General features: G+C 51.3%; 2 protein-coding genes across 4 annotated transcripts; one reads left to right on the top strand and one right to left on the bottom strand.

The window, feature by feature from the left end:
• Positions 1 to 6,185: 6,185 nt before the first annotated feature.
• Positions 6,186 to 16,694, bottom strand: QPCTL (glutaminyl-peptide cyclotransferase like). Its single transcript, XM_054673978.2, has 7 exons — positions 16,488 to 16,694; positions 15,843 to 15,986; positions 13,689 to 13,970; positions 10,705 to 10,857; positions 10,504 to 10,603; positions 7,488 to 7,604; positions 6,186 to 6,486 (listed from the first exon to the last, which is right to left on the bottom strand). The coding sequence occupies exons 1-7, from the start codon at positions 16,692 to 16,694 to the stop codon at positions 6,341 to 6,343; spliced, it is 1,149 nt and encodes a 382-aa protein (XP_054529953.1). The 3' UTR covers positions 6,186 to 6,340.
• An 89-nt stretch (positions 16,695 to 16,783) lies between these two features.
• SNRPD2 (small nuclear ribonucleoprotein D2 polypeptide) lies at positions 16,784 to 21,630 on the top strand. Of its 3 annotated transcripts, none has more exons than XM_054673980.1 (4): positions 16,784 to 16,874; positions 17,406 to 17,511; positions 20,524 to 20,703; positions 21,363 to 21,630. In XM_054673980.1, coding segments are annotated over exons 2-4 (357 nt in total). In that variant the 5' UTR covers positions 16,784 to 16,874; positions 17,406 to 17,509; the 3' UTR covers positions 21,538 to 21,630. The 3 variants fall into 3 exon arrangements, with proteins under 3 accessions (XP_054529955.1, XP_009434113.1, XP_063658001.1); XM_009435838.2 differs by lacking the exon at positions 16,784 to 16,874 and adding an exon at positions 17,107 to 17,232; XM_063801931.1 differs by lacking the exon at positions 16,784 to 16,874 and adding an exon at positions 19,743 to 19,857.
• The last annotated feature ends 650 nt before the right edge of the window (positions 21,631 to 22,280 follow it).

Raw genomic sequence — 22,280 nt, 5'->3', positions numbered from 1 at the left:
TTAAATTTTCAGTTTAAAGGAAGGGAAAAATGGATATTGAGAGGCAGCTAAGTCTCTGACATTCTTCTCCGGAAATCAGAATTTCCAGAGGACTAGGATACATTATGTGATTCAATGCTTAGATTTTAGAATCAAAAAGACCTGGGTTTGAATCTTGTGGGGAGGGTGAGTTAGATTATTCGGACCTTCCTGTTGAGAACAACTGAAAAAAAAATGCCCTTCAAAGGATCAAATAGCCAATAAAATACAGTAAAGACCCACCACGCCAAATAGTTAAGAGAATGATATGTGGGAGCCGGGCGCGGTGGCTCACTCCTGTAATCTCAAGCACTTTGGGAGGCCAAGGCGGGCGGTTCGAGATCATCCTGGCTAACACAGTGAAACCCCATCTCTACTAAAAATACAAAAAATCAGCCGGGTGTTGTGGTGGGTGCCTGTAGTCCCAGCTACTCGGGAGGCTGAGGCAGGGGAATGGCGTGAACCTGGGGAGCAGAGCTTACAGTGAGCCGAGATTGCGCCACTGCACTCCAGCCTGGGAGACAGAGCAAGAATCCGCCTCAAAAAAAAAAAAAAAAAAGAATGATATGTGGGGCTCTGAAGCCACATTTGCTCTCAGGGTGTTTGCTGATGTGGACACACTGGGGTTTCCTACTTGGCAGCCTTACTGGAAGGAGCAGGCAAAAGTCAAGTCCAAAGCCAGCCCACAGTGAGCAACTGCAGGAACTGGGATTCCAGAGAGCTACAAGCTCAGGTAAGGATGACCCGGAAGACTGAAGAGGTATTCAAGAGGCAGAAATCAAATGAAAAAAAAAGAAAGATTCTGATAATCTGTGGTCACAGACTGGCCCTTGGCACAGGTTCGCAGCCAGATTCACGTCCTCTGTGTGATACAGGGTACTTCTAGCTGACATGTCTGGCAAAAACAAACACAAGTCCACCTGTGGAAGGAACTGTCATCTAGAAGCCCCACAAATATTTTTGTTTGTTTGTTTTGAGATGCAGTTTCGCTCTTGTTGCCCAGGCTGGAGCGCAGTGCCGCGATCTCAGCACACTGCAACCTCCGCTTCCTGGGTTCAAGTGATTCTCCTGCCTCACCTGCCAAGTAGCTGGAACTACAGGTGCGCGCCACCACACCCGGCTAATTTTTTGTATTTTTAGTAGAGACAAGGTTTCACCATGTTGGCCAGTCTGGTCTTGAACTCCTGACCCACCTTGGCCTCCCAAAGTGCTGGGATTACAGGTGTGAGCCACCACGCCTGGCTTTTTTTTTTTTTTTTTTTTGGATATGGAGTCTCACTGTTGCCTAGGCTACGGTGCAGTGGCACAATCTCGGCTCACTGCAACCTCCGCCTCCCCGGTTCAAGCGATTCTACTGCCTAGGTTTCCCAAGTAGCTGGGATTACAGGGACCCACCACCACGCCCAGCAATTTTTTTTTTTTTTTTTTTGGTAGAGATGGGGTTTCACCATGTTGGCCAGGCTGGTCTTGAACTCTTGACCTCAAGCAGTCTGCCCGCCTTGGTCTCCCAAAGTGTTGGGATTACAGGTGTGAGCCACCGCACCCAGCCCACCACAAATAATTTTTCAGGTAATGAGTAGTACACAAATAACCAAACAAATGGAAATAATATGAACAAGAACCAGCAGAAACAACAAAAACACCCACATAGGCTTCACATGATGAAACTGTCAATCACAGATTATAATACAAAATTTATTTTAAACTGTTTAAAAATTTTAAAAGCTTGGAATTATCAGCAAGGAAGCCAAAACTAAAAAAAAAAAAAAAAAAAAAAAAATCAAAATGGCCTAGTAGGTAGGAAAGGGAAAAAAAACCCACTGACATAACTTTTACAAATGAAAAATGCAAGGCCGGGCACAGTGGCTCACGCCTGTAATCTCAGCACTTCGGGAGGCCGAGGCAGTGGATTGTGACATCAGAAATTTGAGACCAGCCTGGCCAATACGGTGAAACCCTGTCTCTACTAAAAATACAAAAATCAGCCGGGCGTGGTGGCGTGTGGCTGTAGTCCCAGCTACTCGGGAGGCTGAGGCAGAAGAATTGCTTGAGCCCGGGAGCCGGAGGTTGCACTGAACTGAGGTCGTGCCACTGCACTCCAGCCTGAGCGACAGAGCGAGACTCTGTCTAGAAAAAAAAAAAAAAAAGATAAAAGGGTTTGCTGGCTGTGGGAACTTGCCAGGCACCAGCAGCCTCATCTGTACAACAGGGCTAACAGTTCTTACCCCAGATTCAAGCCAAAAATCTGCATAAAGCAGATTAAAGTTAAAATTCTCTGGATACTTTTTCTTAACAAATTTCATCTGGCACAAGTGTATTTTTTTTTTTTTTGGTAGTGGTGGGGGTGGATTTGGGGTATTTTTATTTTTATTTTTTTGAGACAGGGTCTCATTCTGTCACCCAGGCCGGAGTGCAGTGACACAATCATAGCTGACTGTAACCTCAAACTCCTGGCTCGGGAGATCCTCCTGCCTCAGCCTCCCAAGTAGCTGGGACCACAGGCACCATACTAGCTAATTTTAATTTTTTTTGTAGAGACAGGGTCTTTGTTGCCCAGGCTGGTCGGGAACTTCTGGGCTCAAACAGTCCTCCTGCCTCAACCTTCCAAAGGACTGGGATTACAGGGGTGAGTGACCGCACCCAGCCACAGGTACTTTTTGGAAGGGAGATAGGACATGGGGGTTGCGAGCACAGCTGTGAGTGAAAATTTGCACACCATACACAACTGGTTTGCAATTCTCAGTCTCAGCCACCTCACCTGCAAAATGAGAACTGAAATTGTACCTATTTCAGGATTTGTAGTCAGGGAGACTACATAGTTTGGTATATGTAAAAAAAAAAGTTCTCATGGGCTGGGCACGGTGGCTCACACCTGTAATCTCAGCACTTTGGGAGGCCAAGGCGGGTGGACACCTGAGGTCAGGAGTTCAAGACCAGCCTGGCCAACATGGCAAAACTCATCTCTACTAAATATGCAAAAATTGGCCAGGCATGGTGGCTCAATGCCTGTAATCTCAGCACTGTGGGAGGCCGAGGCAGGTGGATCACCTGAGGTTAGGAGTTCAAGACCAACCTGATCAACATGGTCCCATCTCTACTAAAAAATACAAAAATTAGCAGGGCATGGTGGCAGGTGCCTGTATTCCCAGCTACTTGGGAGATTGAGGCAGGAGAATCGCTTGAACCCAGGAGGTGGAGTTTGTAGTGAGCTGAGATCTCGCCATTGTACTCCAGCCTGGGCGACAGAGTAAGACTCTCTCCCCCAAACCAAGAAAATACAAAAATTAGCTGGGCATGGTGGCACATGCCTGTAATCAGCTACTCCAGAGGCTGATGAAGAAGAATCGCTTGAACCCAGGAGGTGGAGGTTGCAGTGAGCCGAGATTGTGCCACTGCAACTCCAGCCTGGGTGACAAGAGCGAAACTCCATCTTAAAAAAAAAAAAAGTTCTCATGATGCCTGGCACATAGTAGATGCTCAATAAATGTCAGCGAATGTGGAAGAACCTAAATTGAGGACCTATGTTTATCCTCTCATTTGATACCCCGAGTTTCAGCCCTGGAGTTGATTTGGAGGGCAGATGCTCACCTACACAGCGTAGGACTGCTTCCGGGTGCCATCTATCTCAGGTTTTTCTTTTGAGTCGGTTTGCTGAGCAGCTGTGTATGCACCAAAGTGTCTCCTTAAGGACAGCATGGGCCAGGCACGGTGGCTCACGCCTGTAATCCCAGCATTTTGGGAGGCCGAGACAGGCGGATCACGAGGTCAGGAGATCGAGACCATCTTGGCTAACACGGTGAAACCCTGTCTCTACTAAAAATACAAACATTAGCCAGGCGTGGTGGCACGCACCTGTAGTCCTAGCTATTTGGGAGACTGAGGCGGGAGAATCGCTCGTACCCGGGAGGCGGAGGTTGCAGTGAGCCAACATCGCACCACTGCGCTCCAGCCTGGGTGACAGAGTGAGACTCCGCCTCAAAAAGAAAAACCTCCTGGGCTCAAGTGATCCTCCCACTTCAACCTCTCAAAGTGCTGAGATTGCAGCCATGAGCCACCGCACCCAGTCTGCATTTTTTAATGAGCACCCCAGCTGAGTCTGAAAATTAGGTAGGGTTGGGAAATACTTGCTCATTGGAGTTTGCAGTTACACTGCCATCTCACAGTGCTGTACCAACAGCTGAAGGGGAAAGACAGTGTGCCCTAACTACTCTGCGGTAAATCTAGATCTGTCTTACCCATTTCTCTCATAGATGCTCTCAGACTTTCAAAACCCCATGTTTTCCAAAGTACCTTCTGAGGTATCCTAGTTCTTTTTGTTGTTGTTGTATTTTGTTTGTTTGTTGAGACAGCCTCGCTCTATTGCCCAGGCTGGAGTGCAGTGGCGTGATTTTGGCTCACTGTAGCCTCTGCCACCAGGTTCCAACAATTCTCCTGTTTCAGCCTCCCAAGTAGCTGGGATTACAGGCTCATGCCACCACACCTGGCTAATTTTTGTATTTTTAGTAGAGATGGGGTTTCATCATGTTGTCCAGGCTGCTCTCGAACTCCTGAGCTCAGCTGAACTGCTGGCCTCAGCCTCCCAAAGTGCTTGGATTTCAGGTGTGACCCACCATGCCCGGCCGAAGTATCCTAGTTCTATGAAGTGCTTCCCAATAAAAAGTGTTCCATAGTGAAATACTTTGGGAGCCTCTGGGTTCTGTCTTAAAAATTCACATGATGCAGTGAGGAAACTCATGTTGTCTCACCCTCTTCTTTGATTTCAGATCCCCCTTGTCATGCAATGTCTGTTTACACGAGTTCTACAGAATGTTTGGCCTTTTTTGTTGTTGTTGTTGGTGGTGGTGTTTGTTTTGAGACAGGGTGTCACTGTGTTGCCCAGGCTGGTCTTGAACTCTTGGGTTCATGGGATTCTCTCACCTCAGCCTCCTGAATAGCTGAGACTACAGGGTGTGCACCACCACACCTGGCTTATGCAGGTGGTGTTTTGCAGAAACATTGGTTACGCTTTCTTTTTTTTTCTTTTTTCTGGAGAATGGGGTCACGCTCTACTGCCCAGGCTGGTCTCAAACTCCTGAGCTCAAGCTATCCCTCTGCCTCTGCCTCCCAAAGAGCTGGGATTACAGGTGTGAACCACCATGCCCAGCCAGAAACAATGGCTTATTACCCACTGGGTCTGGAAGAATCTGGACTTCCAAAATATGAGCTTCTGTCTCCTCTGTGCCTGGTTATGAGGACATCCTCTGTGTGCCCCGTGTGGGAGTTAGGTTAGGACTGGTGCAGTAGCAAGGCTGCTGTTCTGGAGAATGAACTGACACAACACAAACCACAGAGAATTCATCCAGCTGGGTGGCATCACTGGGCCAGACCAGTAATAGTCTTTTAGTCTTTTACTCTTTTTAAAAAATATTTATTTATTTATTGAGATGGAGTCTCACTCTGTTGCCCAGGCTGGAGTGCAGTGGTGTGATCTCGGCTCACTGCAACCTCCGCCTCCCGGGTACAAGTGATTCTCCTGCCTCAGCCTCCCAAGCAGCTGAGATTACAGGCGCCCACCACCATGCCCAGCTAATTATTGTATTTTTAGTAGAGACAGGGTTTCGCCATGTTGACCAGGCTGGTCTCAAACTCCTGACCTCGGGTGATCCTTCCCCCTCAGCCTCTCAAAGTGTTGGGATTACAGGTGTGAGCCACCACACCCAGCAGTCTTTTACTTTTTCAGTTTGCTGACTTAAAAACAGCATTTTGCCAGGTGCGGTGGCTCACGCCTGTAATCCCAGCACTTTGGGAGGCCGAGGCTGGCGGATTACAAGGTCAGGAGATCGAGACCATCCTGGCTAACACGGTGAAACCCCGTCTCTACTAAAAATACAAAAAATTAGCCAGCGTGGTGGCGGGCACCTGTAGTCCCAGCTACTTGGGAGGCTGAGGCAGGAGAATGGCGTGAACCCAGGAGGCGGAGTTTGCAGTGAGCTGAGATCGCGCCACTGCACTCCAGCCTGGGCAACACAGTGAGACTCTGTCTCAAAAAAAAAAAGAACAGCATTTGGTCCCTGCAAACCTTTGGACCAAGTGTTTACCTCTGGGGAGGGAGCAAGTTCTTATTCCTCTGGCTGTCATCCCACAGTGGTCTCTTCCCTGTCCTTGAAGGGTGGCAGCTTGAGACAATCAAAAGAAAGAAGGTCTTCCAATTGTAGCACAATTAGGAGACAAAGGTATGAAAAGGACAAACCAGCACACCCTAGGCAGATCCTGCCTGAGCTTCACTGGCCCCCGCTGGGACCTTCTCTCTCACAGTCCTCTCCACAGTCATTGGCCAAGCACGCTAGAGCCCCAGGTATTCAGCCAGGAACACAGCGAGAATGCGGCACAAGTTGTGTACCGTGGGTGGGTGGAGATTGGCCTCGGTGTCCGCAGGGGTGTGCCACACAGCAGGGAAGGGCGTGGAGATGAGATGGAGCACGGGGACCCCTGAAGTGACAGAGGAGACTTTGTCAGGTCCACTGCAGCCCACCACGACCCAGAAGCCCAAGCCCAACCTCTAGGTAACCTTGCCTTGCCACCACACACTGGTGAAAGATACTATGTTCTGGCACTTTTTTTTTTTTTTGAGACGGAGTCTCACTCTGTCGCCCAGGCTGGAGTGCAGTGGCGTGATCTCGGCTCACTGCAGCCTCTGCCTCCCGGGTTCCAGCGATTCTACCGTCTTAGCCTCCCGGGTAGCTGGGATTATAGGCAGGCACCACGACACCTGTCTAATTTTTGTATTTTTAGTAGAGATGGGGTTTCATCATGTTGGCCAGGCTGGTCTCAAACTCCTGACCTCAGGTGATCTGCCCGCCTCAGCCTCCCAAAGTGCTAGGATTACAGGTGTGAGCCACCACGCCCAGCCTGGCACTTTTTTTTTTTTTGAGATATCATCACCCTCTGTTGTCCAGGCTAGAGTGCAGTGGCTCAATCAAGGCTTACTGCAGCCTGGACTTCCCAGGCCCAAGTGCTCCTCCCACTTCAGCCTCTCGAGTAGCTGGGACTATAGGTGTGAACCACCATGCCCGGCTAATTTTTTTCTATTTTTAGTAAAGACAAGATTTATGCCATGTTGCCCAGGCCGGTTTCAAACTCCTGGGCTCAAGGATCCTCCCCCTGCCCCCCCCCCCCCCCCCCCCCCCCCCGCTTAGCCTCCCAAAGTGCTGGGATTACAGGTGTGAACCACCGTGCCCAGCTGCAAACATTTCTGGAATGCTTGCTATGTGCTGGTCCAAGTAAGGTCTTTACCGGTGTTAGCATGTTCAATCCCCTCAACAATACTCTAAGATAGGGAGTATTATCCCCATTTTACAGATGAATAAATCAAAGCGCAAAGAGGTTAAGGCCACTTAGCACCATTCCCCAGCCCTGGGAAGGGGACTTGGCCAGTTCCAATTTGTGGCTTCCTTGGACACCCACCCTCCATCCCTCCCTGCAGCTGGTACCTCTGCGGAGGAAGGGGATGTGGTCATCTTCCACAGAGCCAAAGGGCTCCCCGGGTTGGAAGTACATCACTTCCTGGGAATGAGACTGCAGCAGGTTCAAACGGTGCAGACGCTTCTCTGGAGGTGGGGGCGATTAGAGAGGAAGAGTTAGTCCTTAGTAGTCGAAGGTCCCCAGTCCACAAATCAGAGGAAGGCAGAGCACCCAGAGACAAAGCCCTGGTCATCCCAACAAGAATGAATGCCAGTTACTCCTTCCTGTGGGCTCACTATGTTCCTGGTCTCATTCAATCCCTCCGAGTCTAAGACATAGACATTCTTTTTTTTTGAGACATAATCTTGTGGCCTGGTGCAGTGGCTCATGCCTGTAATCCCAGCACTTAGGGAGACCAAGGCAGGTGGATCACCTGAGGTCAGGAGTTCGAAACCAGCTTGGCCAACATGGTGAAACCCTGTCTCTACTAAAAATACAAAAATTAGCTGGGTGTGGTGGTGGGCGCCTGTAATCCCAGCTACTTGGGAGGCTGAGGCAGGAGAATTGCTTGAACCTGGGAGGTGGAGGTTGCAGTGAGCTGAGATTGCACCACTGCACTCCAGCCTGGGTGACAGAGTAAGATTCTGTCTCCAAAAAAAAAAAAAAAAAGATCTTGCTCTCTCACCCACACTGGAGTGCAGTGGGACAATCCCAGCTCAGTACAGCCTTAATCTCGCTGGCCTAAGTGATCCTTCAGTCTCAGCCTCCCAAATAGCTAGGACTTCAGGCGCATGCCCCCATGCCTGGGTAATTGTGTGTGTGTGTGCGTGTGTGTGTAGAAATGGGATCTTCCTATGTTGCCCGGGCTGGCCTCAAACTTCTGGGTTCATGTGATCTTCCTGCCTTGGTCACTCAAATTTCTGGGACTACAGGCATGAGCCACTATGTCTGGGCCCTCCGGCCTTTTTTTTTTTTTTTTTTTTGAGACAGAGTCTTGCTCTGTCGCCAGGCTGGAGTGCAATAGCACAATCTCGGCTCTCTGCAACCTCCGCCTCCCGGGTTCAAGCAATTCTCCTGCCTCAGCCTCCTGAGTAGCTGGGAGTATAGGCACTTGCCACCACACCCAGCTAATTTGTGTATTATTAGTAGAGATGGGGTTTCACCATATTGGCCAAGCTGGTCTCGAACTGCTGACCTTGTGATTCGCCCACCTCGGCCTCCCAAAGTGCTGGGATTACAGGCATGAGCCACCAGGCCCGGCCCCCACTGGCCGTTTTACAGATAGGAAACTGAGGCTCAAAGAAATGAAGCCACTTGTCCAAGTTCATCCAGCTGGTAAGATTGGAAACCACGGCTGTCTCACCTTAGAGCCCCTGTCTGGTAATCACTATTACTAATCTCTAGTTCCTTAGAAAGACTAGGGAGGTAGAGGAAAGGCTGGATGAGCCTTTATTTTATTTTCTTATTTATTTATTTGTTTATTTATTTATTTATTTAGTGACAGAGTCTCGCTCTGTCACCCAGGCTAGAGTGCAGTGGCACAATTTCAGCTCACTGCAACCTGTGCTCCCAGGTACAAGCGATTCTTCTGCCTGAGCCTCCGGAGTAGCTAGGACTACAGGCACACGCTACCACACCCAGCTAATTTTTGTATTTTTAGTAGAGATAGGGTTTTACCATATTCGCCAGGCTGGTCTCAAACTCCTGACCTTGTGATCCACCTACCTTAGCCTCCCAAAGTATTGGGATTACAGGCGTGAACCATTGCGCCCAGCCAAGCCTTTATTTTTAAAAACAATTTTTAATTTTTTTAATTTTAATTTTTATTATTACTTTTTTTTTGAGACAGAGTCTCACTCTATCCCCAGGCTGGAGTGCAGTGGTGTGATCACAGCTTACTGCAGCCTCGACCTCCCAGACTCAAGTGATCCTACCACTTCAGCCTCCCAAGTCACTGGGACTGCAGGCAGGTGCCACCATGCCTGGCTAATTTTTTTTTTTTTTTTTTTTGAGATGGAGTCTCGCTCTGTTGCCCAGGCTGGAGTGCAGTGGCGTGATCTCGGCTCACTGCAACCTCCGCCTCCCAGGTTCAAGCCATTCTCCTGCCTCAGCCTCCCGAATAGCTAGGATTACAGGCACATGTCACCACGCCCAGCTAACTTTTTGTATTTTTAGTAGAGATGGGGTTTCACCCTGTTGGCCAGGCTGGTCTCAAACTCCTAACCTCAGGTGATCCACCCGCTTTGGCCTCCCAAAGTGCTGGGATTACAGGCGTGAGCCATCGCGCCTGGCCTAATGTTTGTTTTTATTTTGTAGAGACAGGGTTTCGCCATATTGCCCAGGCTGGTCTGAAACTCCTGAGCTCAAGTGATCCACCCGCCTCTCAAAGTGCTGGGATTACAGGTGTGAGCCACCAAGCCCAGCCTTTATTTTATTTTTATTTTTTATTTTTTTGAGACAGGATCTCATTCTGTTGCCCAGGCTGGAGTGCAGTGGTGCAATCTTGGCTCACTACAGCCTTGACCTCCCAGGCTCTAAGGATACTCCCCAGTAGCTGGGATGACAGGTGCATGCCACTGCACCCAGCTAATTTTTTTTTAAGAGATGGGGTCACCAGGCACGGTGGCTCATGCCTGTAATCCCAGCACTTTGGGAGGCTGAGGTGGATGGATCACGAGGTCAGGAGTTCAAGACCAGCTTGGCCAACATAGTGAAACTCTGTCTCTACTAAAATACAAAAATTAGCCGGGCATGGTGGCATGCGCCTGTAGTCCCAGCTACTCGGGAGGCTGAGGCAGGAGAATGGCTTGAGCCTGGGAGGTGGAGGTTGCAGTGAGCCAAGATCATGCCACTGCACTCCAGTCTCGGTAACAGAGCGAGACTCCATCTCAAAAAAAAAAAAAAAAAAAAAAAAGATGGGGTCTCCCTATGTGGCCTAGACTGGTGGATGAGCCTTTAGAGTGTAGGTGCCTGTCCTACCCCAGCCCGCCGCCCTGTACCCCATACCCCAGGTGGGCTGGGGCCCACCTCCGCATTCACCCTTACCAATGCTCCTCAGCCGATGGAACCAGCGGACCGTGCGAGGGAAGTGGCTGTAGAAGGTGGGATTGGGGGCTCCCAGGAGATCAAGAAGCATAAAGAGCTCCTAAGGAGAAAGGCTAGGACTGGAGGGGCCCGTGCAGGATGACGCCAGCCCCGCTTAACCTTCTCCCTCCCTCGCCAGAAGCCAGGGGACCCTGGTCTTACAATAGCCTGGATCCTGGTGGGGCCGGGGCTGTGAGGTATAGACTCCATGAGCTGGGCCAGGTGCCGGGAACCGTAAAGGGAGTCCTTGGGTCCCCACTCCTTCAGCGCCTCTTCACCATCCAAGAAGAGCAGTTGCAGGGTCACCGGGGCTGCCTGTGGGAGCAGCAGGGGGGTGGCCAGAGCCAGCTCAGGACTAGCCCTCAGCCTCAACACACCCACACTTCTTGCCCGCTTGCATGCTTAATAGAACACATAAGGTGTCCTCACTCATAGAACGTGGTAGCCAAGAGCACAGATTCTTAGTCAGTTGTCTGGGATCAAATCCGTACTTGGCTGCTTCATAACAAAGCAGGCATGGGGAAGTTACTAACTTCTGGAAGGATCAGTTTCTTCATCTATAAATGGGGTTAATAAGAGTTTTTTTTTTTTTTTTTTTTTTTTTTTAGAATAAGTCTTGCTCTGTCACCCAGGCTGGAGTGGAATGATGCAATCTTGACTCACTGCAACCTCCACCCTCTACCTCCCAGGTTCAAGAGATTCTCCTGCCTCAGCCTCCCATACAGCTGTGACCACAGGTTCCCGCTATCATGCCTGGCTAATTTTTGTATTTTTAGTAGAGACAAGCTTTCACCATGTTGGCCAGGCTGGTCTCGAACTCCTGACCTCAAATGATCCACCTACCTCAGCCTCCCAAAGTGCTGGGATTACAGACTTGAGCCACCGCGCCCGGCAATAACAGTTCTTTTCAAAGGGTAAGGTTTGAATCCGGGTCTTAGAACAGTGCCTGGCATATAACTAAATAAGGGTTATCTCTGATTATTATTCCTCAAGCTCAGTTTGGTGAAACAGATAGATCCACAAATGAATAATTATACAAACAGTGAAATGCAGTTGAGACAAATGCTTCTAAGAACTATAGAGTCCTGAGAGGGCATAGGAAGGAGGCTGGGGGATGACCTGGCCTGGAGAGGGCGTTGGGTCTTTTGGGAAGGGATGTTTGCCATGAGAGTGGGTAGGAACTGGCCTGGCAAAATGGAGCAGGAGGAAGAGTATTCCCAGCCAAGGGAGCAACACAGGGCAAGGCTATGGCCAGGGAAGGGGTCCCAGAGGTTTGAGAGGAGTCCGGAAGGTTTAGCAAGGGCCAAGGAGTGTGGGCTTTGTTATAGGGACACTGGGGAGGCACAGAGAGGGGTTGAGCAGGGCAGGAGCATGATTAAATCTGTGTTTTTCTTTTCTTTTCTTTTTTTCTTTCTTTTTTTTTTTTTTTTTGAGACGGAGTCTCGCTGTATCGCCCAGGCTGGCGTACAGTGGCGCGATCTCGGCTCACTGCAAACTCTGCCTCCCGAGTTCACGCCATTCTCCTGCCTCAGCCTCCCGAGTAGCTGGGACTACAGGCGCCCGCCACCACGCCCAGCTAACTTTTTGTATTTTTAGTAGAGACGGGGTTTCACTGTGTTAGCCAGGATGGTCTCAATCTCCTGACCTCATGATCCACCTGCCTCGGCCTCCCAAAGTGCTGGGATTACAGGTGTGAGCCACCGCACCCGGCCTGTGTTTTTCTTTTCTGTTTGTTTTGAGACAGAATCTTGCTCTGTCATCCAGGCTGGAGTGCAGTGGTGCGATCTCGGCTCACTGCAACCTCCGCCTCTCGGTTTCAAGTGATCCTCCTGTCTCAACCTCCCAAGTAGTAGGATTACAGGTATGTACCACCATACCCAGCTAATTTTTGTATTTTTAGTAGAGATGGGGTTTCCCTGTTGGACAAGCTGGGCTCGAACTTCTGACCTCAAATGATCTGCCTGCCTCGGCCTCCCAAAGTGCTGGGATTACAGGTGTGAGTTACCACGCCCGGCCGGGAAGGCCTCTTTGAAGGGGTGATATTGGAGTGGACACCTGAGTGAAGAGTGGGAGCCAGCCAGGAAGATATCTATGAAAAGCATATTCTTTTTTTTTTTTTTTTTTTAAGAGACAAGGTCTCTGTCACCCAGGCTAGAATACAGTGGCACGATCATGGCTCACTGCAGTCTCAAACTCCTAGACTCAAGCCATCCTCCCCTCTCAGCCTCCCAAGTAGCATGCCACTACTCCCAGATAATTTTTTTTTTTTTTGAGATGGAGTCTCGCTCTGTTGCCCAGGCTGGAGTGCAGTGGTGCAACTTTGGCTCACTGCAACCTCCGCCTCCCGGGTTCAAGCAATTCTCTGCTTCAGCCTCCCGAGTAGCTGGGGTTACAGGTGTGCACCACCAAGCCTGGCTAATTTTTGTATTTTTGGTAGAGATGGGGTTTCATCATGTTGGCCAGGCTGGTCTTGAACTCCTGACCTTGTGATCCACCCACCTCAACCTCCCAAAGTGCTGGGATTCCAAGTGTGAGCCACGGAGCCTGGCCAGAAAAGCACATTCTATCCAAAGCAAACAGCAAGTGCAGATGCCCTGAGGCGGGAGCAAGCTCTGCGGGTTTGAGGAACCCAGAGGAGGTGGGGGTGGCTACAGCAGAGTGAGCAAGAAAGAGGTGAGGGGTGGGAGATGAGGCTGGAGAGGTAACAGGGCACAGCTCGTGGGCCAATATAAGGACTCTGGATTATGGCTGGAATGAGGCGGGAGCCCTGGGAGGGTTTGGGGGAGAGGAAAGAGAATCTGACATCTAGAAAGTAAAAAGATCCCTGTGATGACCAGGCGCGGTGGCTCACGCCTGTAATCCCAGCACTTTGGGAGGCCGAGGTGGGCAGATCACCTGAGGTTGGAAGGAGAATTGCTTGAACCCAGTAGGCAGAGGTTGCGGGGAGCCAAGATCTCGCCATGTGCACTCCATCCTGGGGAACAAGAGCGAAACTCCGTCTCAAAAAAAAAAAAAAGATCCCTGTGGCTCTGTGCGTGGAGTAGAGTGGGAAGACGAGAGGGATGACAAATGTCCAGGCAAGGGAGGGTGGGGGCTTGGGAAAAGGTGGAGGTAGCCCACTACCCTCCCCAACTCCTGCTCCTCACCTGTTTTTTGGCCCTGCTCAGCTCCAGGTCAAGTGCTTGGGCCAGCTCCAGCAGCAGGGCACAGGGCACAGCCGAATCCGTGGCCCCTACAAAGGGGGTCGATCCGGGTGGGAAGAGCTTCGAGTCATAATGGCAGGCAAGGGTGAGGTGACGGGCAGCCCTCGGGTCCAGTGTGGCCACCACATTGCCAAAGTCCACTGGCCCCAGGGGTGTTGAGGCTGTGAAGGGATCCAGCTCCACGTGCCAACCTGCTGTCAGGGACCGCAGCGTGGCCTCCAGGAACTAGCGGCAAGAGAGAGGTTCGGGAGGGTGGACGGGGACTGGGGAGGAGGTGGGGAGAAGGGCCACGTGACCTGAACCATGCAGAACAGATGGGTTGACTCTAAAGCCCCACTCTGATTTAATGGATTTCTTTCTTTCTTTTTTTTTTTGAGATGGAGTCTTCCTCTGTCACCCAGGCTGGAGTGCAGTGGCTTGATCTTGGCTCACTGCAACCTCCGCCTCCTGGCTTCAAGTGATTCTCCTGACTCAGCCTCCTGAGTAGCTGGGGTTACAGGCGCCCCCTACAACGCCTGGCCATTTTTTGTATTTTTAGTAGAGATGGGGTTTCACAATGTTGGCCAGCCTGGTATTCGAACTCCTGACCTCAAGTGATCTGCCTGCTTCAGCATCCCAAAGTGTTGGGATTACAGATGTGAGCCACTGTGCCCAGCCCCCTACTCTGATTAAAATCATTCCCTTGACAGTCCTGGTGAGTACCTACTGGGTGCCAGATGTTGGGGAGACCCCACGTCTTGAAGCCAACAAGACTCATCACAGCTTACCCTTAAATAGCTCTCACTGTGTGCTAAGCCCTCTTCTAGGAACCATTTAGGGGAGGGACTGCCAATACATGACCCCATTTTACAGATGAGGAAATGGGCTCAGAGAGGTTAAGAAACTAGTCCAGGCCGGGCGCGGTGGCTCACGCCTGTAATCCCAGCACTTTGGGAGGCTGAGGTGGGCGGATCATAAGGTCAGGAGTTTGAGACCAGCCTGGCCAATATGGTGAAACCCCATTTCACTAAAAATACAAAAAATTAGCCAGGCATGGTGGTGCACACCTGTAATCCCAGCTACTCAGGAGGCTGAGGCATGAGATTTGCTTGAACCTGGGAGGTGGAGGTTGCAGTGAGCCGAGATCGCGCCACTGCACTCCAACCCAGGCGATAGTGTGAGACTCCATCTCAAAATAAAATAAAATAAAATAAAAAAGAAACAAGTCCAAGGTCACAATCTAAGTGGATGAGGTAGCATTGGGACTCAGGCAGTATTTAAGTGACTTTTTTTTTTGAGATGGAGTCTCGCTCTGTCACCCATGCTGGGGTGCAGTGGCGCAATCTCAGCTCACTGCAGTCTCCGCCTCCTGGGTTCAAGTGATTCTCGTGCCTCAGCCTCCCAAGTAGCTGGGACTACGGGTACCCACCACCACGCCCGGCTAATTTTGTATTTTTAGTAGAGATGAGGTTTCACCATGTTGGCCAGGCTGGTCTCAAACTCCTGATCTCAAGGGATCTGCCTGTCTCGGCCTCCCAAAGTGCTGGGATTAGAGGTGTGAGCCACTGCACCTGGCCTTTAAATGACTCTTCATGCTTTCTGGAAGACAACAGATACATTACAGCACCAGCTCGGAGCCAACCTGTTTGGGTTCAACTCTAGGTCTATGATTTTCTAAACATTGGGTCTCACTAGGTTGACTAGGCTAGTCTCAAACTTCTCAGGTGATTCTTCCACCTTGGCTTCCCAAAGTGCTGGGATTACAGGCATGAGCCACTGCACCCGGCTAAGGTCTACTACTTATTATCTGTAGGATTTGTGCAATGTGTATAACCTCTCTGAGCCTCAGTTTCCCCATCTGCATAATGAAGATCATATTGGTACCCACCTTATAGGGCTGTCTGTTGCCTATGCCTAGCACACAGTAAGCTTTTGGTGGGGGCATTAAGGGGGGCAGTACAGCCTGGTGGTTTGTTACCAGCATGGAGTCTAGAGTCCGATTAACTCCAGTCAGAGCCCCAGTTCCTCCTCTTAGCTTCTTTGGGATCTTGAACAGGATTCTTATTTCCCATTCCCTGGAGGGCTAGGGGGTCAGGGACTGGAGGTGGGTCCCTTTACCTTTCTGACTTGGAGATTTCCCGGGCTGCCCGGGGTTCGCACTACCAGCAGGGGGCGCAGATAAGTGCTCCAGAGACGCTGTGGATCCAGTTGTCCCACCACCCTCCGCAGCCGGGCTTCGGGGAGGCTTCCGATCAACGGGACCTTGGGAAGGAGGTGGGATAGGGAAGGGAAGAATGAGAGCAACCCCCCATTTCAACCCTACCCCGGGCGCCGTCACCCGCGAGGAGCCCCGGGTCCTCTTCCTAATCTGCCGCCTCCAGCATCGGAGACTTCTAGGATAAATCCAAGGCTCAGGAAAAGTCCTCCCAAGACCATCCGGTCCAGCCTACCTCAAACTTGATGGGGAAATCGAGGCCCAGTGAGAGAGAGGGGAGATGGAGGAAGGGACTCTTCCAAATAGTTGACTAAAGGCGTAGAACCCTGAACCCCCCCGTCTTACTATTTCAGACCTTTCCTCTTAAAAGGAAGCTACTGTTGCAGAACCAGCCCGAAGCCTTATTCCTTTGGTAAGGGTCATGCGCTCAGATGACGAAGACGGTGGCATCTGCGGTTAGGGCCGTACGCTAAAGCCACGTCAACCCTGGGTAACAGCGGGGAGGGAATGAGGGTCCCCGCGGTGCCCGGGTCCCCGCCCAGCCTCACCCGCAGCTCCCGGCCCAGCGGCAGCTCCTCAGTCCTGCGGTGCCAGCCGCTCCAAATGGTGTAGAACGCCGAGCCCACGGCCAGCGCCAGCAACAGAGGCAAGAGCCGAACCCGCGGTAGCAGGCGGCGCTTCGGCGGCAAGAGTGGTTCCATGAGGCCACGTTCCCCCAGCCGCAGGCGGGGCCGCCCGCGGCCCCCGGAACGCATGGCTGCTTTGCCCTGAAACCTGTACCAGACCACGGATTGAGTTTAGGCCCAGCCAAGTTCCACCCCATGGAACCGGTGGGCCAATAAGCAACAGCTGCGGCTGCACCAGCCCACCCCACAGCGAGCAGCGAAACCAATAAGAACTACGGTCCTGAGGACACGCCTCCCAGCCTCCCTTAGGTATTGGGGTTGGTTCCCCTGAGAATGGCACGACCCAAATGGGAGCGCAAGAGAAGTAGGCTCCGCCTTAGCGGAGGAGGGAAAGCCAATGAGCAGCGTTTGATCATGGAAAATATTCGATCTCCCGGGCGCAGGTCCATGCCCCTTCCGGATGTAGGCAGGGGATTGGTGGCGCAGGGTCGGAAAGATCAGTAGATACGTCAGTAACGCGTCCCAGAGGGAAGAGGGGCGGTGCCTGTCTCCGAAGCGAGGAGCGGATTGGCTTCACGGAGGCCGCGCCCCCGAAGTCACGGCCGGCGGGCATTTGGAAATAGCTTGTCATTTCCCTCCTTCAACCTGTACCATTCTTCAAGAAACGGTTTGAATCAGACCGCCTTTCCTTTTGTCTTCATTGTCATAAACATCTGCCCCCGTGTGGTTCTGACTGGCCTCGAACCCCTACCCGAGGCTTTTATTCCATCATTGTGCACCGTTGGTGGGGAATGCTATGGCAACAGGCCACGCCTCCACTTACTGGTTGGCTTTGCGCAGGCGCCAACGGAAGTGGGTCGCAGGAAGAGGAAGTCCCGCCTCTCTCTCCTCAGGCAGCAGCAACGCGGAGGAAACGGGAGTGAACGGAGAGCGTAGTGACCATCATGTGAGGCCGGGCTAGGCTTAGGCGGCGGGAATGAGGTTGAGGGTGGATATTTGACCGATTGAGTGTGGGAAGGGTTGAGCAGAGCGGGGGTGGCAGGGGCAGATGTTTTAGGGATGCAGCGTCCTGCTTTTCTCCTGATGAGTTTGAGAACGGGCGTGGGGCCTTTGACGCATCGTGACTTCGGGAGAGGGGACAGCTTTATCAGATAACGCCCTGGGCTGGGCGCGGGGGCTCATGCCTGTGATCCCAGCACTTTAGTAGGCCAAGGCGGAGCATCGCTGGAACACAGGAGTTCGAGACTAGCCTAGGCAACATAGCGAGACCCCCGTCTCTACAGAAAAAAAACCAATTTAATTATGAAAAACATGTTTTAAACGATAACGGGAGTGGTCCTAGATAATTAGTCCTATTGAAATGAATGTTAAGGGGCAGCGATTTTACGAATACTGGGGGAGGCCGAGCGCGGTGGCTCAGCTTTGTAAATCCCAGCACTTTGGGAGGCCGAGGCGGGCGGATCACCTGAGGTCAGGAGTTTGAGACCAGCCTGGCCATTGTGGTGAAACCCCGTCTCTACCAAAAATACAAAAATTAGCCGGCCGTAGTGGCGGGCGCCTGTAATTGCAGCTATTCAGGAGGCTGAGGCCGGAGAATCGCTTGAACCCGGGAGGCGGAGGTTGCAGTGAGCCGAGATTGCGCCACTGCACTTCCAGCCTGAGCGACAGAGTAAGAGTCCATCTCAAAACGAAACAAAAGAAATAAAACGAATAATGGGGGAGGGAAGTTAGGACTTTTAGAAATAATTATTTGAAATAAGGGACTTATCTTGATCATTTGAGGTGGAGACGGGTGCGTTTTCGACTTGATTCACAACTTACACGGATAACGAACGAGTCATTGACATGATTTTGCGCATTTATTAGTGCAGCAAATATTACATTGAATGCTTATGTATCAGACACTGCTTAAGCTACATAGGATACATCAGTGAATGAAACCTCTAGTCCCCAGGGGAAAAGAAAAATCTTTTTCTCTTTTTCTTTTTCTTTTTTTTTTGAGACGGAGCCTTGCTCTGTTGCTCAGGCTGTAGTGCAATGGTGCGATCTCAGCTCACTGCAACCTCCGCCGCCTGAGTTGAAGCGATTCTCCTGCCTCAGCCTCCCGAGTAGCTAGGATTACAGGCACCCACCACCATGCCCAGCTAACTTTCGTATTTTTAGTAGAGACCAGGTTTCACCATGTTGGCCAAGCTGGTCTCAAACTCCTGACCTCAAATGATCCACCCGCCTCGACCTTCCAAAGTGCTGGGATTACAGGTGTGAGCCACCGTGTCTGGTCGGGGTTTTACTTTCTACACTGAGATGGGGGGAGGATGGGAGGGTTTTCTTTTGTTTTGTTTGTTTGAGATGGAGTCTCGCTCTGTCACCCAGATTGGAGTGTAGTAGCACGATCTCTGTCTCCTGGGTTCAAGCGATCTTCCTGCCTCAGCCTTCAAAGTAGCTAGGATTACAAGCATGCGCCACCATGCCCAGCTAATTTTTTTTTTGAGATGGAGTCTCACTCTGTAGCCCAAGCTGGAGTGCAGTGGCGCGATCTTGGCTCACTGCAACCTTCGCTGCTGGGGCTCAAGCGTTTCTGCTGCCTCAGCCTCCCAAGTAGCTGGGACTAGAGGGATGTGCCACCACACCTGGTTAATTTGTTTGCATTTTTAGAAGAGACAGGGTTTCACCGTCTTGCCCTGGGTGGTCTCGAACTCCTGAGCTCAGGCGATCCACCTCGCGTCGGCCTCCCAAAGTGCTGGGATTACAGGCGTGAGCCATCGCATCCGGCCTAATTTTTGTATTTTCTAATTTGTATTTATTTATTTTTTGAGACAAGAGTCTCGCTCTGTCACCCAGGCTGGAGTGCAGTGGCATGATCTCACTTCACTGCAACCTCCGACTCCTGAGTTCAAGCAATTCTTCTACCTTAACCTCCCGAGTAGCTGAGATTACAGGCGTGCACCACCACGCCTGGCTAATTTTCTGTTGGTTGTTTTTTTTATTGTTGTTTTGTTTTGTTTTGTTTTGTATTTTTAGTAGAGATGGGGTTTCACCATGTTGGCCAGGCTGGTCTCGAACTCCTCACGTCAAGTGATCAATCCATCTTGACCTCCTAAAGTGCTAGGATTACAGGCATGAGCCACTGTACCCATACCCTGGGAGGGTTTTGAAGAGTGACATGTTATGATTTAGGTTTTAGCACAACCCCCTCAGACCACTCTGTGGAGAACAGACTGTCAGGGAACGTGGGTGGAGGCAGAGAGACCAGAAAGATTCCAGGACAGAGAAGACAGAGGCTTAGGCCATGGTAAGAAACGGCCATTTCCTACATATTTCATGTAGGATGTGAGGGAAAAAGAGGAATCAAGTTGACAAAGAGTTTTTGCCCAGAGAACTAGAAGGATGGAGTTACCATCAAAGCAGATGGGGAACGCTGTAGATAGGGTAGGCTTGGGTGGTTGGGTGATCTGGATCCCGACCTGAGACATGCAGAGTTGAAAATGTCTGGCTGGGCACGGTGGCTCACGCCTATAATCTCAGCACTTTGGGAGGTCGAGGCGGGTGGATCACAAGGTCAAGAAATCAAGACCATCCTGGCCAACATGGTGAAACCCCCTGTTTACTAAAAATACAAAAATTAGCTGGGCGTGGAGGTGGTGCATGCCTGTAGTCCCAGCTCCTCAGGAGGCTGAGGCAGGAGAATCGCTTGAACCCAGGAGGCAGAGGTTGCAGTGAGCCGAGATCACACCACTGCGCTCCAGCCTGGGCAACAGAGCAAGACTCCGTCTCAAAAAAAAAAAAAAAGTCTGTTAGGCATCTAGCTGATGATACTCAGAAGGCTGAACAGGAGGACAGATGTGGTGGGACAAGGTTGGGGAGACACTGAAGCCAAGGCCCTGATCACCCATCCTCACAGCTCCAGCCTCTCAACTCCAGCCTCTCTCACTTATTGGTTCCATGGTTGTCCATGCAGGAGCCTCCTCAACAAGCCCAAGAGTGAGATGACCCCAGAGGAGCTGCAGAAACGAGAGGAGGAGGAATTTAACACCGGTCCACTCTCTGTGCTCACACAGTCAGTCAAGAACAATACCCAAGTGCTCATCAACTGCCGCAACAATAAGAAACTCCTGGGCCGCGTGAAGGCCTTCGATAGGTGAGTGCTGGGTCCTGGGAGGTGTTCTCCGCAGGCCTGGAGAGGCTGCTCCAGCTCCAGTCTGAAGAGCTCAAAGACAGCTGTCTCAGAAGCCTGGGGTGTATGGCCAGGCGTGGTGGCTCATGCCTGTAATCCCAGCACTTTGGGAAGGCAAGGCGGGTAGATCACCTGAGGTCAGGAGTTCAAGACCAGCCTAGCTAAAATGGCGAAACCCCATCTCTACTAAAAATATAAAAGCCAGGCGTGGTGGTGCACGCCTGTATTCACAGCTACTCAGGTGGCCGAGGCACAAGAATAGCCTGAACCCAGGAGGCGGAGGTTGTGGTGAGCTGAAATCGCACCACTGCATTGCAGCCTAGGCAACAGAGTGAGATTCTGTCTCAAAAAAGAAAATGATAATTTTCAACGGCCCTGTGAGGAAGGTAACGTGATTATCTTCCCTCTTAAAAAGGAGCAAACTGGCACAGAGAGGTGCAGTCCTTTGCCTCAGCCTCAACCTAAGGACTGGCAGAGTTGCTTTGGCAGCTTGGTCATCCTGGCCTAGCACCTGCACCCTTCCCCAAGCCATGCTGCTGGAGGGGGGGAGCAGCAGGCAGTAGGGGGCACTGTCAGAGGCACGCCCCTCACGCCCAGTGCCTCCCCTCCCTGTTCCCCACCAGGCACTGCAACATGGTGCTGGAGAACGTGAAGGAGATGTGGACTGAGGTACCCAAGAGCGGCAAGGGCAAGAAGAAGTCCAAGCCAGTCAACAAAGACCGCTACATCTCCAAGATGTTCCTGCGCGGGGACTCGGTCATCGTGGTCCTGCGGAACCCGCTCATCGCCGGCAAGTAGGGGCCGCCTGTCTGTTGACAGAACTCACTCCTCTGTCCTATGAAGACCGCTGCGATTGGTGTTGAGAATAATAAAGCTCTGTGTTTTTTTCTAGTGGTATCTGTTTCCAGAGCCTTGCGAGTGGGGTGGATTCAGGAGGGCTTGGGGGAGGCAGCTGGTATCGGACTGAATGGTGGGAGCAGGACCCCTGAGCAAGTGGAGAGGCCCTGGCTCTGCCCCATCGAGGCCTCACTTTCCCCATCTGCAAAGCAAACAGTTTGCATGGAAATGAGCGCCCAGTTGTGGCACTGGAGAACATTTTAGCTCTCCTGCTTTAATCTTCCTGAGCTTCTCCTTGTCACTCTGTTGCTCTCTTCTCTACCTCTTATAATGAATTGGCCTCGCTTGACCAAAATATCTTTTGGGGCCAGGCATGGTGGCTCACGCCTGTAATCCCAGTACTTTGGGAGGTGGAGGCGGGCAGATCACCTGAGGTCAGGAATTCGAGACCAGCCTGGCCAACATGGTAAAACGCTGTCTCTACTAAAAATACAAAAATTGGCCGGGCGTGGTGTCTCACACCTGTAATCCCAACACTTTGGGAGGCCAAGGTGGGTGGATCACCTGAGGTCAGGAGTTTGAGATCAGCCTGGCCAACATGGTGAAACCCCGTCTCTACTAAAAATACAAAAATTAACAGGGCATGGTGGCAGGCACCTGTAATCCCAGCTACTCAGGAGGCTGGGGCAGGAGAATTGCTTGAA

The sequence above is a fragment of the Pan troglodytes genome, chromosome 20 (assembly GCF_028858775.2).
Source record: "Pan troglodytes isolate AG18354 chromosome 20, NHGRI_mPanTro3-v2.0_pri, whole genome shotgun sequence".
NCBI lineage: Eukaryota > Metazoa > Chordata > Mammalia > Primates > Hominidae > Pan > Pan troglodytes.
Note: the sequence above shows the minus strand (reverse complement) of the source record. Positions and strands in the feature narration are given on the sequence as shown.